At 34.3% G+C, this 15,623-nt stretch overlaps 1 protein-coding gene across 14 annotated transcripts in view; it reads right to left on the bottom strand.

Moving 5' to 3' along the window:
• STXBP5L (syntaxin binding protein 5L) overlaps positions 1-15,623 on the bottom strand; it is a 425,888-nt gene that overhangs the window by 213,947 nt on the left and 196,318 nt on the right. For all 14 annotated transcript variants that reach the window (XM_089331765.1, XM_051859274.3, XM_051859272.3 and 11 more), the window contains exon 10: positions 4,292-4,370. In XM_089331765.1, coding sequence (XP_089187891.1) covers positions 4,292-4,370 — 79 coding nt within the window. The remainder of the gene's footprint in view (positions 1-4,291; positions 4,371-15,623) is intronic.

Below are 15,623 nucleotides of genomic sequence, written 5' to 3'. Positions count from 1 at the left end.
ATTCCAATTCTTTTCAAGCTATTCAAAACAACAGAAAGAGAGGGAATCCTTCCAAACTCTTTCTATGCAGACAGCATCACCTTAATTCCTAAACAAGAAAAAGATACAACAGATGAAGAGAACATAGATGCAAAAAAGACATTAAATACTAGCTAATTAAATCCAATAACACATCAGAGAGATCATTCACCCACACCAAGTAAGATTTATCCCTGGTATGCAAATATGGTTCAACATCTGCCAATCAATAAATGTGATACATGAAACTAGAAAACTGAAGAATAAACAACATATGATTATCTCAATAGATGTAGAGAGCATATTTTATAAAATATAACATCCTTTCATAATGAAAATCTTAAGTATATTGGATATAGAAGGAACATTCCTTAACACAACCAAGGCAGTTTATAAACTGGCAACCACCATCTTACTGAATGGGGAAAAGTTGGAAGCAGTCCCATTAAGATCTGGAACCAGACAAGGATGCCCACTCTCACCATTGCTATTCAATATAGTTCTGGAAGTTTTAGCCAGAGCCATTAGGCAAGAAAAAGAAATAAAAAATGATATGAATTGGAAAGGAGGAAATAAAATTGCTCCTATTTGCAGCTAAAATGATGTTAAATATAGGAGATCCAAAATACTCCACTAAGACTATTGGAATTCATGAAAGAGTTTGGTAAAGTGGCAGGAACTTTTTTAACATATGAAAATCAACAGTTTTTGTATACAGAGACAATGCCTTGGCTGAGAAAGAACTTATAAGATTCATCCAATTCACAATAGTTACAAAAACTTTAAATACCTTGGATAAATTTAACCATGAACATTAAATATCTCTACTATGAGAATTACAAAACATTAAAGAAAGAAATAGAAGACAGAAAAAATGGAAAAATCTTTCATATTCTTGAATTGGAAGAATCAACATCATAAAAATGTCCATACTAGCAAAAGCAATTTACAGATTCAATGTGATCCCAATCAAAATACTAATGACATTCTTCATGGATCTAGAAAAAAATGATGCCAAAATCATATGGAGAAACAATAGACCCTGAATAGCTAAAACAATCTTAAACAACAAAGACAAAGCAGGAGGCATCACAATACAAGCTTTAAGACATACTACCAGGCAGTTATAATTCAAAACAGCCTGATAGCCTGGTACTGGCACAAAAATAAAATTTTAGACCAATGGAAGAGAACAGAAACTCCAGAAATCAATCCAGGCATCTACAATCAACTTATCTTTGACAAAAGAGCTAAAGTCATTCCTGTAGCAAAGGGACAGTCTATCTAAAAAAAAAAAAAATGGTGCTAGTAAAATTAGATCTCCACGTGGAAAACTGTGAAACTAGACCCATAAAAAATCTACTCAAAATAGATCAAACACCTAAATTTACAATCTGAAACCATCAAATTACTAGAGAACATTGGGGAAACTCTGATAGACATTGGCATAGGCAAAGACTTCTTGGAAAAGACCACAGAAACACAGGCAACCAAAGCAAAAATTCACAAATGGGATTACATCAAGCCGAAAAGCTGCTGCACTGCAAAAGAAACAGTCAGCAAAGTGAAGAGGCAACCAACAGAATGGGAAACAATATTTGCAAACTATGCCAACTCTTAAAGGGTTAATATCCAGAATCTATAAACAGCTCAAGAAATTCAGCATAAAAAAATATTAAGAATCCAGTTAAGAAATAGGCTAAGGGCTTGAACAGGCATTTTTCAAGAGAGAAAATTCAAATGGCCAACAGACAATTGTGAAAATGCTCAGCATCACTAGCCATCAGGGAAAAACAAATCAAAACCAAGGTGAGGTTTCTCATCTCACTCCAGTTAGAATGGCTCATAGATAGCAATCAACAAATGACAAATGCTGGTGAGGCTGTGGGGAAAATGGTAACCTCACCCACTGTTGGGAATGTCAACTGGTGCAGCCACTGTGGAAGATAGTTTGGAGATACCTCAGAAATTTGAATATAGACCTGCCATATTATCCAGCCATCCCATTCCTGGGAATTTACCCAATTTACCTAAAAGAAATCAGCATATGAAAGCGTTATCTGTACCCTCATGTTCATTGCAGCACAATTTACAATAGCCAAGATAAAGAATCAACCCAGATGTTGACTGGATAAAGAAATTATGGTATGAATTATACTATAGTACTATGGAGTACTACTCTGCTGTAAAAATTATGGTATGAATTCCACTATAGTACTATGGAGTACTACTCTGCTGTTAAAAAAAAATGAAATTCTGCCTTTTGCAACAAGACGGATGCAACTAGAAACCATTCGTGAAATAAGCCAGCCCCCAAAAAACTGATATCCTATGTTTTCCCTGATCCAAGGTAACAATAGAGTACCTGTAATATAATTTATTGGAGTGAAATAAACATTTTGAGATTTTATGACTATTTACAGCCCTTGTCTCTTTACTAGAGGAACAGTGGTTTTTTTTTTTTTTCCTTCTTCATACTATTTACTTAGTGTATTTCATACTTTTACTTAAGTGTAGGGTTAACAATATGATCACTAAATTTACTGAAAATGGATCTTTGTAAAAATTAACCTACTACGGCAAAGTACTAGTCCCTCCTCTACTTCTGATCTAGCTTCTTTCTAATTATTACCCTCAGAGGCAATAGGTGATGGGTCTTCTATGTCTCTTCTGCCTTCATCCTGGCCAGCCCTGGCTGTTGTAGGAATTTGGGAAGTGAAATAGTAAATGGAAGATTTGTATTCTCTATGTCTCTCTACTGCTCTGATTAATTAATTAATTAATTAAAAGTTTACAGAAGGGACTTGCATTGTGGTACAGCAGGTTAAGTCACCTTTTGTGACACAGACATCATATATCAGACTGCTAGTTCAAGTCCTAGCTGCTCTGCTTCTGATCCAGCTCAGTGATAATGTACCTGCAAAGGCAGAAGATGGTGGCCTGAGTTTGGGCCTTTGCCACCTATGTGGGAGATAAGGATGGAGTTCCTGGCTCCTGGCTTCAGTGTGCCTGACCCAGTCCTGGCTATTATGGGCATTTAGGGAGTTTACCAATTGTTGAAGACTTGTAATTTGGCCTCTCAAACAAATTAATAAATCTTAAAAAGTTCACTGAAAATGGTGTATTAAAAATTTAAGAAAATATTTATTATGCTGATACATATAACTATTTTTTCTTTTAACTGTTATTCCTTTATATAACATTTTTCTGTTTCATTCATATATATTTTATTAACTGCCAAATATCAGAGAAGACATGATATTTGACTTTTGGGGATTGGCTTATTTAACTAAGCATAATTGTTTCCAGTTACATCCATTTTTTTTGCAAAAAGACAAGATTTTATTCTTATGGCTGATTAGTATTCCATTAATATAAAGAAAAAGATTTCATGTATATCATAGGTACAATACTAAGATGTTAACCATTTTTCTTTTTCCAAGGTTTATTTCTTTATTTGAAAGTCAGAGTTACATAGAGAGAGAAGAGGCAGAGAGAGAGAGAGAGGTCTTCTATCCGTTGGTTCACTCCTCAATTGGCCACAACGGCCAGAGCTGCACTGATCCGAAGCCGGGAGCCAGGAGCTTCTTCCAGGTCTCCCATGTGAGTGCATGGGCCCAAGGACTTAGCCATCTTCTACCACTTTCCCAGGCCATACCAGGCAGCTGGATTGGAAGTGGAGCAGCTGCATTTTGAACCAGCGCCCATATGGGATGCTGACACTTCAGGCCAGGGTTTTAACCCGCTGTGCCACTGCGCCGGCCCCAATCATTTTTCTTTCTCTCTCTATCCCCTCCTTCCATCTAACTCCTTCTTTCATTCCTTCCTTTTTTAATTTTTGCAAAAACATAACTTCAATCCACTCTTAATCATCTGTCTAAGCAGAATCTTTCAAAGTTTAGAATGGAAGATCCTAAAGTGCAGACTTGGTTATGTATTTAATTCTTTTATATGCATTAACAACAGGCATAAAACTTAGGCTTAATAAATACTGCAACTTGAAATATGCATAGACAAAAATTCTGTTATTATAGTTAGTGTACACAATGCTTATCTAAGTACTCATAAGAATTTAAAGAGTTAACACTTGCTAACTGCAATTTTTATAATGTTCATCACTGACATACCTACCAAACAAAATAAGTTATTATTAATGAGCAGTTAATACATGTATCATGTGAAACATTAAACAATAAACTTGTAAAAAAAGGCTATCTTTCTTGTCTATGTTTCTTACAGACATTCCCATATTCTCTCAAGTAAAAATGCATACCTGTTTCTGCAGGTTTTATATTCTACTTTAAGAATTGGTTTACAAGATTCAGATTTTCTTCCTTCTCTTTGACTCTTTCCTAAGGAAAAAAAATATTTTATTAAATCTAATTTGAATTTTACTCATCCATGTGAATCTAAAAAATGAGTAAGGAATATAAAGAAAAATTAATAATATAATTGTGTTTTTCATAATTGCAAATACATGTCTATACATCTTAAAATTCTTACTGAAGTTTTCAATGATTTCTAGAGTTCTAATAATTGGCTGCCATATTATCAATAGTTATTTGTAAAATTTTCCAATTCTTATTGTTTTATATTCTTCAAATATACATCTAGTTTCGTGTAATGTTATTTTTACTATTTGTTTGAAGATAACTATAGAATTGAAGACACACATACATAGATAATTATCTGCCATAATCCAATGTGTTACCACGAAGAAAATATACTAGGATCAATATTTTGTCTATAGTAGCAGCAAATCCTTTCATATGTAGAAAGACTTGTCACTGAAACCAAATGATGGACAACCAAAATTATTCCATTTCCATCTAATTCATTTTAAGGAGAGTCTATTGGACAATGAACATAGATTATACATTTCACAATTTAAAAAATTATTATATATTATGTTTCATAAAATGAAGATTCTAATTTTTGGGGAGGAAGGTTATCCAGTTTAGATTCCTTATGATTTTGAATAAAGGATCAAAAAAAGGAGATGAAAGTTAATTTACTAATACACATAACCCACCTACCTTTCTAGTTACACTTTTGGTTTAGCTCCACGTAGCATTTTGATAAACTTGGCATGTTTTTTGAAATGCCTTTTTTCTTTATTTTCAGTAAGTATTCTAATTCACTATTATGTAACACCACAGTTGCTTATAGACACATGTACAAATTATGTATAGATGTGTTTATATGTATATGTTTAACTAGCTTCAGCATGGCATAGCCAAATCCAAATGAGATGTCAAGATATTTTATTCAATTTGTTTAACAGGCAAGGAATTAGCATCCAACAAACCAGTATTGGCTCCATGGCATACTTTCTGAAATTGCCTTTTTATGTTTTATCCTATTTTGAACAATGAAGTAACCATAATTTAAAACTAGTCATCATTCTTCATATTGTAAAAAGTATATAAATATCTGTACCACATATAAAATAGAATTGCTGAGGTTATACGTGACCATGTAAAACATGCACATGTCTTATAAAGAGACAAATTTCCTTCGGGGTTCTCTTTGAACAATTGTTTTCAGATGGAAGAAAAAATATCTAAAAATTACTGGCTTGGATAAATGAAGTGAAAATGGAAATAACTGAAGAAAGTGACATAGCCCGCAGAGAGACCTATACCACCTCAATTTGTTACATTTTTCATCAGAGATTCTCTAAATTGCTAAACCATTCACTAAATGAAGCTGAATGAAAGTATATTTAAAATTGCGTATATAAGGAGCCAAATATTATTTTCCATTTAGTACGCATCAGTGTCATTAACTTATTTTCTAAGAAAAATAATTATACAATCAAATAATTAGTCAATGTTTTAGCTAAATTTCCAACATCAGCAAGTTACTTTGGGGTGAAAGTTTTCAGGTTTTATTATATGTGCTGCCGCCTGTTGATTGAAAATGTCTTTGAATGTGATATTTTATAAAATAACATCATCTACAATTACACTTATTGCTATCCTTATAAATAATAACCAGGCTTCCATTGGCTTAGAATTCAAGCCAGCACCGCGGCTCACTTGGCTAATCCTCTGCCTGCGGCACTGACACTCCGGGTTCTAATCCTGGTTGAGGCGCCAGATTCTGTCCTGGATGCTCCTCTTCCAGTCCAGCTCTCTGCTGTGGCCCAGGAAGGCAGTGGAGGATGGCCCAAGTACTTGGGTCCCTGCACCTGCATGGGAGACCAGGAGGAAGTACTCGGCTCCTGGCTTCAGATAGGCACAGCGCCAGCCGTAGTGGCCGTTAGGGGAGTGAACCAACGGAAGGAAGACCTTTCTCTCTGTCTCTCTCTCACCGTCTATAACTCTCTCTCTGACTCTCTCACTCTCACTGTCTAACTCTGCCTGGCAAAAAATAAAAAAAAAAGAATTCAATAGTTCAATAAATTAAACAAATAAAAAGATTGTGAGATACTATAAGCCAATGAGTGATAGATGTGAAGAGTTGTGGAGGTCGGAATTAAAATTAGGACATTATGGATAGCCAATTTGATAAGACTGAAATTCATGGAGCGGTTTAGTGAAAATAATGTTCGTAAGGTACAAAAGGGACAGTTAGTGGCAATCTATGCAACTTATTTTCAATATAGAATGTGGAGAGTCTGGCCGGTACCGTGGCTCACTAGGATAATCCTCCACCTAGCGCTGGCACCCTGGGTTCTAGTTCTGGTTGGGTGCTGGATTCTGTACTGGTTGCTCCTCTTCCAGTCTAGCTCTCTGCTGTGGCCCGGGAAGGCAGTGGAGGGTGGCCCAAGTGCTTGGGCCCTGCACCCACATGGAAGACCAGGACGAAGCGCCTGGCTCCTGGCTTCAGATTGGTGCAACACTTCGGTAGCAGCGCACCAGCCATGGCAGCCATTTGGGGAGTGGGCCAATGGAGGGAAGACCTTTCTTTCTCTCTCTCTCTCTCATAGGATAGGTGCTGTGCCTACCCTATGTCTAACTCTGCCTGTCAAAAAAAAAAAAAAAAAAAGAAAAGAAAGAAAAAAAAAGAATGTGGAGAGTCATCAGAAGCTTACAAGTTGAGGAGTGATGTATGTAAAGCAATGTTTCAAAAGTATTAATATGGTTTCTCTTAATAGAGCAACTTGAGGTGTAAGAAACTGAGATTGGAAAAACAAGTAACAGATTACTACAATGGTGCAGGGAGAACAGAAGAGATAAGATTGAAAGAAAATGGACAACTGCAAAGAAATTTGGACTACCATTAATTTTACAAACATATACATTAGCAGTAACAGAAGAAAGAGAAAAAAAAGCAGATAAATATTAAAATGTTGAAATAAGGGCTGAAAACTTCCTAAATCTGCTAAAAAAATATTGCCTATACATTTATGAAGCTCAATGAACTCAAATAGGATAAAAGCAAAGAGATCTACAGTAGTAAAATGCTAAAAGACAAAATGGAAATTTATAAAATAGTAAGAGAAAAATGATGATTGTGTAAAACCAAAAAAAGATTAAGTGTTAAATTTCAGAAACAATAGTAGGCATCAAGTTACTAGTGGAAAACAGGGAACATGCTGCAAGACAATGCATAAGCAAAGACTTCTTTGAAAAGACCCCAGAAGCACAGGCAATAAAAGCAAAAATAGACAAATAAAATTATATTAAGGCAAAAAGCTTCTGCACAGCAAAAGAAACCTCATTAAAGTAAAGATACAACTGAAAGAGTGGAAGAAAATAATTGCAAACTATTCATCTGATAAAGGATTAATATCCAGAATCTATGAAGAGCTTAAGAAACTCAACATCAACAAAACAAGCAATCCAGTTAAGAAATGGGCAAAAGACATGAACAGGAATTTTCCAAAGGATGAAATACAAATAGCCAAGAGACAGATCAAAAAATGTTTAGGATAAAATGCTGGCGAGGATGTGGAGAAAAAGGTACCCTAATGCACTATTTGTGTGAATATGAACTGGTATAATCATTATGGAAGACAGTATGGAGATTTGTCAAAAATTTAAAAATACACTATGATATGATGGTTCATACAGTTCATATGATTCATACACTCCTGGGAATATATCCAAAAGAAAAAAAAATCAGCACAGGATACAGTTACTTAAACCACCATGTTTATAGCAGCTCAATTCACAATGTCCAAGATACAGAAATAACTCAGATGTCCATTAACTGATGACTGGATAAAAAAAATGTGGGATATATACATGACGTAATACTACTCAATCATTAAAAAGAATGAATAATAATGAAAGAGAGGATGAAAATGCTGTCTTTTGCAATATAATGGATGCAGGTTGAGCCCATTATACTTAATGAAATAACCCAGACCCCAAAAGATGAATATCACAAGATTTTTCTGCTTCATGGTAACACATAGAACACAAAAATTAATATATATGAGTGATACTGACATCTTAGGATCTGATTATTGTTTATAACCCTTGTATATATTCCTGCTGAACAGTAGCCTTTCTAATTTTTACTTGATGAACTCCTTATTTAATGGATCATTAAATTTGTGATTATAAAGTAAATTATAAATATTATCACAAAAGTTAAAAAGAAAGAAAGAAAATAAGGATGACTATAGGAAGGAGGAAGGCAGGTAAGTATTATATTCATAGAACTGTATCTATGAATTACTTGAAATCTATTATCTTTATATTAATAAACATTAATAAATAAAAGGTAAAAGAACAAAGGTCAAAAGGCACTGGGATATCATATTCAAACTACAAAAAGAAAAAAAAAACATGTAAACCTTGTTAATCAAGAATAGTACATTGAACAAAATTAGCTTTCAAAAATGAAGGTGAAATAGAGGTCTGGCATTGTGTCATAGTGAGTAACACTGCCCCCCTGTGATGCTAGCATACCATATGGGACACAGTTCATGAACCGGCTGCTCCACTTCTGATCTAACTCCTTGCTAATGGCCTGGGAAAAGCAGTGAAGGACGGCCCAAGTGCTTAGGTCTCTGTCACCCATGTGGAAGAAATGGCCTAAGTTCTTGGGCTCACGGCTTTGGCTTGGTCCAGCACTGGCTGCTGCAGCCATCTGGGTAGTAAACCAACAGATGGAAGATCTCTTTCTGTTGGTCACTCTCTGAGCATCTCTCTCTTTCTGTGTAACTCTGACTTTCAAATAAGCAAATAAATCTTTAATAAAAAAGATGAAGTAATTTCTAAATATACAAAAACTGATAGCATTTGTGCTAACAGTACTGTCACAATATAGCACTAGAGAGAACTAAGTGACTACAAAAAAATTACAATTACACATTTCTTCTCTAATCTTAATTTATTTTAAAAGCAAATTTATAAAATATATAATTGCAATTGACATCTATAATATATTTGCTCAATAACAACACAAAGGATGTACATAGGAGCAAAGTTGCATTGGAGCAAAGGTAAATAAACTGGTAATTTGAATCCATCAAAAACAAATTAAGAGACCCATGTGGGATAAGAAAATGATTAATATAACAAATTCTGTATTATTTCATGCTCTACCTTCTAGTCAACTTTTCAAAAGACATACAATTTTACATAGTAATAATAATAATAATAATAATGTATTGTTGGGTTTATAATAGATGTTGGGTAGTACAATAGATGTAACATACACAATAATGATAGGGGAAAAGTTAGAAATGGAGAATAGAGTTATGTAGTAGTAATGTAGTATGTAGTTATGTAGCAGTTTATATGTCACATAAAATTCAGATAGTATGAATTGGAAGTAGATTCTAACAAATTAGGATGTACAAGGTAATGACAAAGCATTTATGAAGAAAGTAACACACAAAGAGTGAACAAATCATTAAAGGAACTAAAATTCCACATCAGAAAATATTTACTTAATGTCCCAAAAAGTACTTAAGGGAGGACTGCATGAATTAAAAAGAAACTCATGAAACATATAGAAAATGATACAAATAGAAACATGCAGACATTAAATATCCAACAATTCCAACAATAACATCAAATGTGAATGTATTAAACTATCCAATCAATGGAAAAAGATTGTCTGAAAGGAACAAAACAAATAATAATTTAACTACATGTATTCCACAGGAGACATGATTTATTTAAGATACAAATAGGCTGAATGTAAAATTATGAAAAAAGAAATATCATGTAAATGGCAACCACACAAAAGCTTTAGCAGTTATACTAGCATCTGTCTATATAACAAATGAAAAGAAAGACGAAATGAAAAACACTTTGAGAAAAATAAAATGAAGATACAACATACCAAAACTTCTTGGATGCAGCTTAAGCAGTACTGAGAGGAAAATTTATAGCTATAAGAAAAAAAGATTTCAAATCAATAACCTAAGAATTCATATCAAGACAACAAAAAATGAAAATCAAACTAAACCTAAAGGAACAAGAAGGAAATAATCAAGATTAAAGAAGAAATTGAAGAATTAAAAAAATAAAACCACCATAAAAACACTAAGGTTGATTCTTTGAAAATAAAGATACCCTGCATTAACATAATGGAAGAATTAGTAATATAAAAATGTCCATGCTATTCTACAGATTCAGTGATATCATTACTACAATCCAAATGGAGAACCATAGAGATGATATAGGAAAAGCAATCCCAAAAGTCATATGGAACCACAAAGACACTAAACAACAAAAATAACCTTGAGTAAGAGCAACAAACTGTGGTCATTAAACCTGCTGATTTCAAAATATATTACAAAGGTATATTCATCAAGATACTATAGTGTTAGCATAAAAACAGACATAGACCAATGGATGGAATAAAGAGCACAGAAACACATCTATGCATCTATGGTCAACCAATATCTGACAAGTGTACCCAGAACACACAACTGGGAGGGATAGTCTTTTCAATAAATGGTATTGGAAAAATGGAATATTATGAAGGCAATTCAAAAATTCCATGTTATAAAAAAACTATGCATGTATTTCAAATTTTTTTGCAACAAAATAAATTTATACTTTAATTCAAATATTCCACAAACATTTTGAGGTACCCTCCTATTTGAAGAATGAAATCAGATCCATATATCACAGCACAAGCAAAAAATCAACTTAAAATAGACTAACCCTTTAAATGAAAGACATGAAACTATAAAACTACAAGAAGAAAACAACAGGAAAAGTTTCTAGATATTGGTCTGGACAATGTTCTTTTGTTTATGACAAAGCATAGAAAATAAAAGAAAAAAATAGACAAGTAGGATTGCATCAATCTAAAAAGGTCCTACACAGCAAAGGAAACAATCATTGGTATAAAAAGGCAACCTATGGAATGAAAGAAAATATTTTCAAAATTTATATCTGATCAGGAGTTCATATCCAGAATATATAAGGCACTCAAATAACTAATAGCAAAAGGCAAACAATCCAGTTTAAAAATGGGTCAAAGACCTCAATAGCATTTCTCAAAGATGATTTACAAAGAAATAAAAGGTATATGAAAAGGTATTCAACATCATAAATCCTGAGGGAAATGGAAATCAAAATCACCATGAGCTATTGCCTCATCTGTTAATGGTGGTGACCAAAAGAATAAAAGATAGCAGATGTTGTTGAGTATATAAAGAAAAGGAAATCTTTTTTTAAAGGTGTTATACAGAGTGCTATTTAGGACATCCACCATTCTATGAGTCTGCTGAGTATCTCACTTCCCATGTTGGATCACTCTCCCCTTTATTTATTCTATCGGTTGGTGTTAGCAGATACTAGACTTGTTTATGTGCTCCCTTTGACTCTTAGTCCTTTCATTATGATCAATTGTGAACTGAAATTGATCACTTGGAGTAGTGAGATGGCATTGGCACATGCCACCTTGATGGGATTGAATTGGAATCCCCTGGTATGTTTCCAACTCTACCAATTGGGGCAAGTCAGCCCGAGCATGTCCCAAATTATACATCTCTTCCCTCTCTTATTCCCACTCTTATGTTTAACAGGGATCACATTTCAGTTAATTTTCAACACTTAAGAATAACTGTGTGATAATTACAGAATTAAACCAGTCATATTAAGTAGAACAGACAAAAAAAAATACTATGAGGGATAATGTATTAAGTTGTCCATTAGCAGTCAGAGCTATGCTGATCAAGTCACCATTTCTCATAGTGTCCATTTCACTTCAGGAGGTTTCCTTTTTGGTGTTGAGTCAGTTGTCACCGATCAGGGAGAACATATGGTATTTGTCCCTTTGGGACTGGCTTACTTCACTCAGCATGATGTGTTCCAGATTCCTCCATTTTGTTGCAAATGACTGGATTTCGTTGTTTCTTACTGCGGTATAGTACTCTAAAGAATACATATCCCATAATTTCTTTATCCAGTCTACCGTTGATGGGCATTTAGGTTGGTTCCAGGTCTTGGCTATTGTGAATTGTGCTGCAATAAACATTAGGGTGCAGACCGCTTTTTTGTTTATCAATTTAAACTCCTTTGGGTAAATTCCAAGGAGTGGGATGGCTGGGTCGAATGGTAGGGTTATATTCAGGTTTCTGAGGAATCTCCAGACTGATTTCCATAGTGGCTTGACCAGTTTGCATTCCCACCAACAGTGGGTTAGTGTCCCTTTTTCCCCACATCCTCGCCAGCATCTGTTGTTGGTAGATTTCTGTATGTGAGCCATTCTAACCGGGGTGAGGTGAAACCTCATTGTGGTTTTGATTTGCATTTCCCTGATTGCTAGTGACCTTGAACATTTTTTCATGTGCCTGTTGGCCATTTGGATTTCCTCTTTTGAAAAATGTCTATTGAAGTCCTTGGCCCATCTCTTAAGTGGGTTGTTGGTTTTGTTTTTGTGGAGTTTCTTGATCTCTTTGTAGATTCTGGTTATTAACCCTTTATCTGTTGCATAGTTTGCAAATATTTTTTCCCATTCTGTCGGTTGTCTCTTCACTCTCCTGACTGTTTCTTTTGCAGTACAGAAACTTCTCAATTTGATGCAATCCCAATAGTTGATTTTGGCTTTGACTGTCTGTGCCTCCCGGGTCTTTTCCAGAAATTCTTTGCCTGTGCCAATATCTTGAAGGGTTTCTCCAATGTTCTCTAATAACTTAATGGTGTCAGGACGAAGATTTAGGTCTTTAATCCACGTTGAGTGGATTTTTGTGTAAGGTGTAAGGTAGGGGTCTTGCTTCATGATTCTGCACGTGGAAATCCAGTTTTCCCAGCACCATTTATTGAATAGACTGTCCTTGCTCCAGGAATTAGTTTTAGATCCTTGATCAAATATAAGTTGGCTGTAGATGTTTGGGTTGATTTCTGGTGTTTCAATTCTGTTCCATTGGTCTATCCATCTGTTTCTGTACCAGTACCATGCTGTTTTGATTACAACTGCCCTGTAGTATGTCCTGAAGTCTGGTATTGTGATGCCTCCGGCTTTGTTTTTGTTGTACAAGATTGCTTTAGCTATTCGAGGTCTCTTGTGCCTCCATATGAATTTCAGCATCATTTTTTCTAGATCTGCGAAGAATGTCTTTGGTATCTTGATTGGGATTGCATTGAATCTATAAATTGCTTTTAGGAGAATGGACATTTTGATGATGTTGATTCTTACAGGAGTGTCAATTGGTAAAGTCAACAACAGGAGTCACTGTGCACTTACTCCTCATGTAGGATCTCTGTCCTTAACGTGCTGTACACTGAGGCTTAATGCTATAACGAGTACTCAAACAGTATATTTCACTTTGTGTTTCTATGGGGGTGCAAACGACTGAAATCTTTACTTAATGTACACTAAACTGATCTTCTGTAAAAAAAAAAAAAAAAGAAAAAAAAGAAAAAAAAAAAAAGAAAGAAATTTTCAATTCCCAACTTGACTCTCACTGGGATTAAACATGACAATAGGTCTGATCTGATTTCATCATCATTTTAAAAAAATCATCTATTATTTTTCACTTTATGTTTCTGTGTGGGAGCAAACTGTTGAAATACTTACTTAAGGTATACTAAGCTGATCTTCTGTATATTAAGATAATCAAAAATGAATCTTGATGTGAATGGAAGGGGAGAGGGAGTGGGAAAGGGGAGGGTTGTTGGTGGGAGGGACGGTATTGGGGGGAAGCCATTGTAACCCATGAGTCGTACTTTGGAAATTTATATTCATTAAATAAAAGATAAAAAAAAAAGGTGTTATACAACCTCTTAAAAATTTATTTATATAAAGGTAATAGACTTCATGTATTTATTTTAATTTTTAATTAGTTTTTAACAGATTCAATGTGCTTTGTAGATACAATTCTAAGAACCTAATGATATTCCCTCATCTCTCCTTCCCAGTTGTAAGAACATAATGAAACTTGCTACCCTTCCTCGATCCTTCCCTCCTCCATCCTTTCTTACTTTTCTATTAATTTTTTGATGATATACTTACAATTTACTTTACAATCATAAGCATAATCCTTCACTAAATAAAGAATTCAAGTAATAAGTAGAATGATTACTTCTTCTCTAGGCAAGGGCTACAAGCAATAATCAAATCCCAAGATATCAATTTCATTCATATACATTACTTTTTTGTATTCTATATATTAGTTATCACAACCCACAGAGAACATATGATATTTATCTTTTTGGGACTGGCTTATTTCACTAAGCATAATGGTCTCCAATTGTATCAATTTTGTTGCAAAAAAAAAAAAAGGATTTCACTTTTTATGGTTAATATTCCATTGTGTGTGTGTGTGTGTGTGTGTGTGTATACACACACTGTCTTTATCCTGTCATCAGTTGATGGACATCTGGGTTGATTCCATAGGTAAGCTATTGTGAATTAGACTGCTATAAACCTGGGGATACAGGTACCTTTTTTATATGCTGATTTCATTTCCTTTGGGTAAATATCCAGGAGTGGGATAGCTTGGTTGTATGAGAGATGTATATTCAGATTTCTGAGAAATCTTCATAATACTTGTACTAATTTACACTCACATCAACAGTGTTTTAGGGTACCTTTTTTCCAAATATTCACCAGCATGTTAGTTTTTGAATTCAGATGATAGCTATCATAACTGGAAGAGAAATCTCATTGTGGTTTTTATTTATATTTCCCTGATGATTAGTGATCCTGAGAATATTTTCATGTATCTATTGGCCATTTCTATTTCATCCTTTGAAAAATGCCTATTTATATCCTTAACACATTTCCTAACTGGAATGTTTGTTTTGTTATTGTTAACTTCTTGAACTCATTCTATATGCTGGCTTAATTCTTTAACTGATGTATACTGCAAATATTTTCTCCCATTCTGCTTGCCCCTTTGTGTTATTGAGTGTATCTTATGCTGTGCAGAAGCTTTTTAGCTTGATGTAATCCCATTTGTTTATTTTAGCTTTTATTGCCTGTCTTTCTGAAGTCTTATCCAAGAACTCTTTGCCTAGGCCAATGTCTTCCACTGTTTACCTGATTTTTTTTTCTAGTAATTTGATGGTATGAGGTTGTAGATTTAGATCCTTAGGTAGTGTGAGTGGATTTTTGTACAGGTATAAGGTAAGGCTCCTGCTTCATACTTTTGCATGGGGAGATGCAATTTGCCCAACACCATTTGTTGAAGAGACTATCATTTTTCCTGGGAGTGATTTTAGCTCATTTGTTCAAGA

The sequence above is a fragment of the Oryctolagus cuniculus genome, chromosome 4, assembly GCF_051225735.1.
Source record: "Oryctolagus cuniculus isolate XC-2025 breed Fujian yellow rabbit chromosome 4, ASM5122573v1, whole genome shotgun sequence".
NCBI lineage: Eukaryota > Metazoa > Chordata > Mammalia > Lagomorpha > Leporidae > Oryctolagus > Oryctolagus cuniculus.
This window is presented reverse-complemented; position numbering and strand designations above follow the sequence as displayed.